The sequence below is a fragment of the Anopheles cruzii genome, unplaced genomic scaffold, assembly GCF_943734635.1.
Source record: "Anopheles cruzii unplaced genomic scaffold, idAnoCruzAS_RS32_06 scaffold04884_ctg1, whole genome shotgun sequence".
Lineage (NCBI taxonomy): Eukaryota > Metazoa > Arthropoda > Insecta > Diptera > Culicidae > Anopheles > Anopheles cruzii.
In genome coordinates this window covers 1-907 of record NW_026458469.1, presented here as the reverse complement: position 1 = coordinate 907, position 907 = coordinate 1, and the positions used below count along the sequence as shown (strand labels likewise).

Here is a 907-nt window from a genome sequence, read left to right as displayed (position 1 = left end):
ATCAGATTATTGCCTTTTTGCTTCAATGAGACGTGCTCTTAGAGAACAACGCTTCCAGGATTTTGAAGATGTTGAAAAATTGATCGACGAATTTTTCGACGAAGCAAAAACAGTTTCATTGGAAAGGAAATTGATGGTGTTTAGTGATAATAATGATAATGTTAATGTAATACTGAAATGTGTGTGTAATACTGAAATAAATATAAACAATCATAGAAATATTACACAATACTGTATTTTTGGCGTTTGACTAGTTACAAGTCGCAATCAGGCGTTCTTACATCTTTTTGATCCGCCGCTGCGTGAAACTAACATACGCAGTTCTGAGCAGAGTGAGTAGATTCATACCGAACAATCCCACGATACAGCCAACAACGTTCGGTATAGGATAGACCTGCCACGGTCGATCCCAGTCCAGCGGAGCGGCTACGGACGCACCCCATGCTCCCAGGATCACACCAATGCAGTTATTTTTGAGCATGTTAAGGTAGCTGTTTGCGACGATACACTTCAGCTCGAGCGATTCCGATAGCAGCAGTTTATATGTTAACGAATGTCCAATTAGCAGCATAACTGGGAAGATCGTCACTGTAGTTAATGTGAAGGACAGGGAAAGTGTTTCTTCGTATTGCAGAAGCGGTGCTCCAAGAACCAGACAAACGAATCCGAAGAACAACACAGCCAAGGCAATAAGCAGTGTTGAGTGAAACAATTGTTTCCATTGAATACGAACGGCTTTGCTCTTGCTCGAAAACAGTCTTCCGGAAGTGATGATGTGATCATTTTTCGCACTACTGTCCAATCGGAAGGCATATTTGATGTAGAAATGCTTCAGCATTTCCGAAATCGGAAGAACCAATAATACCATCGAAGAGCAACACTTTCCGACATCGTACAATTTCTTGCT

General features: G+C 41.3%; 1 protein-coding gene across 1 annotated transcript; it reads right to left on the bottom strand.

The window, feature by feature from the left end:
- Positions 1-267: 267 nt before the first annotated feature.
- On the bottom strand, positions 268-898 carry LOC128277239 (uncharacterized; the record flags this gene model as incomplete). Its single annotated transcript, XM_053015680.1, has 1 exon — positions 268-898. A coding segment is annotated over one exon (621 nt), but the record flags the coding sequence as incomplete, so codon positions are not given.
- Between the last annotated feature and the right edge of the window lie 9 nt (positions 899-907).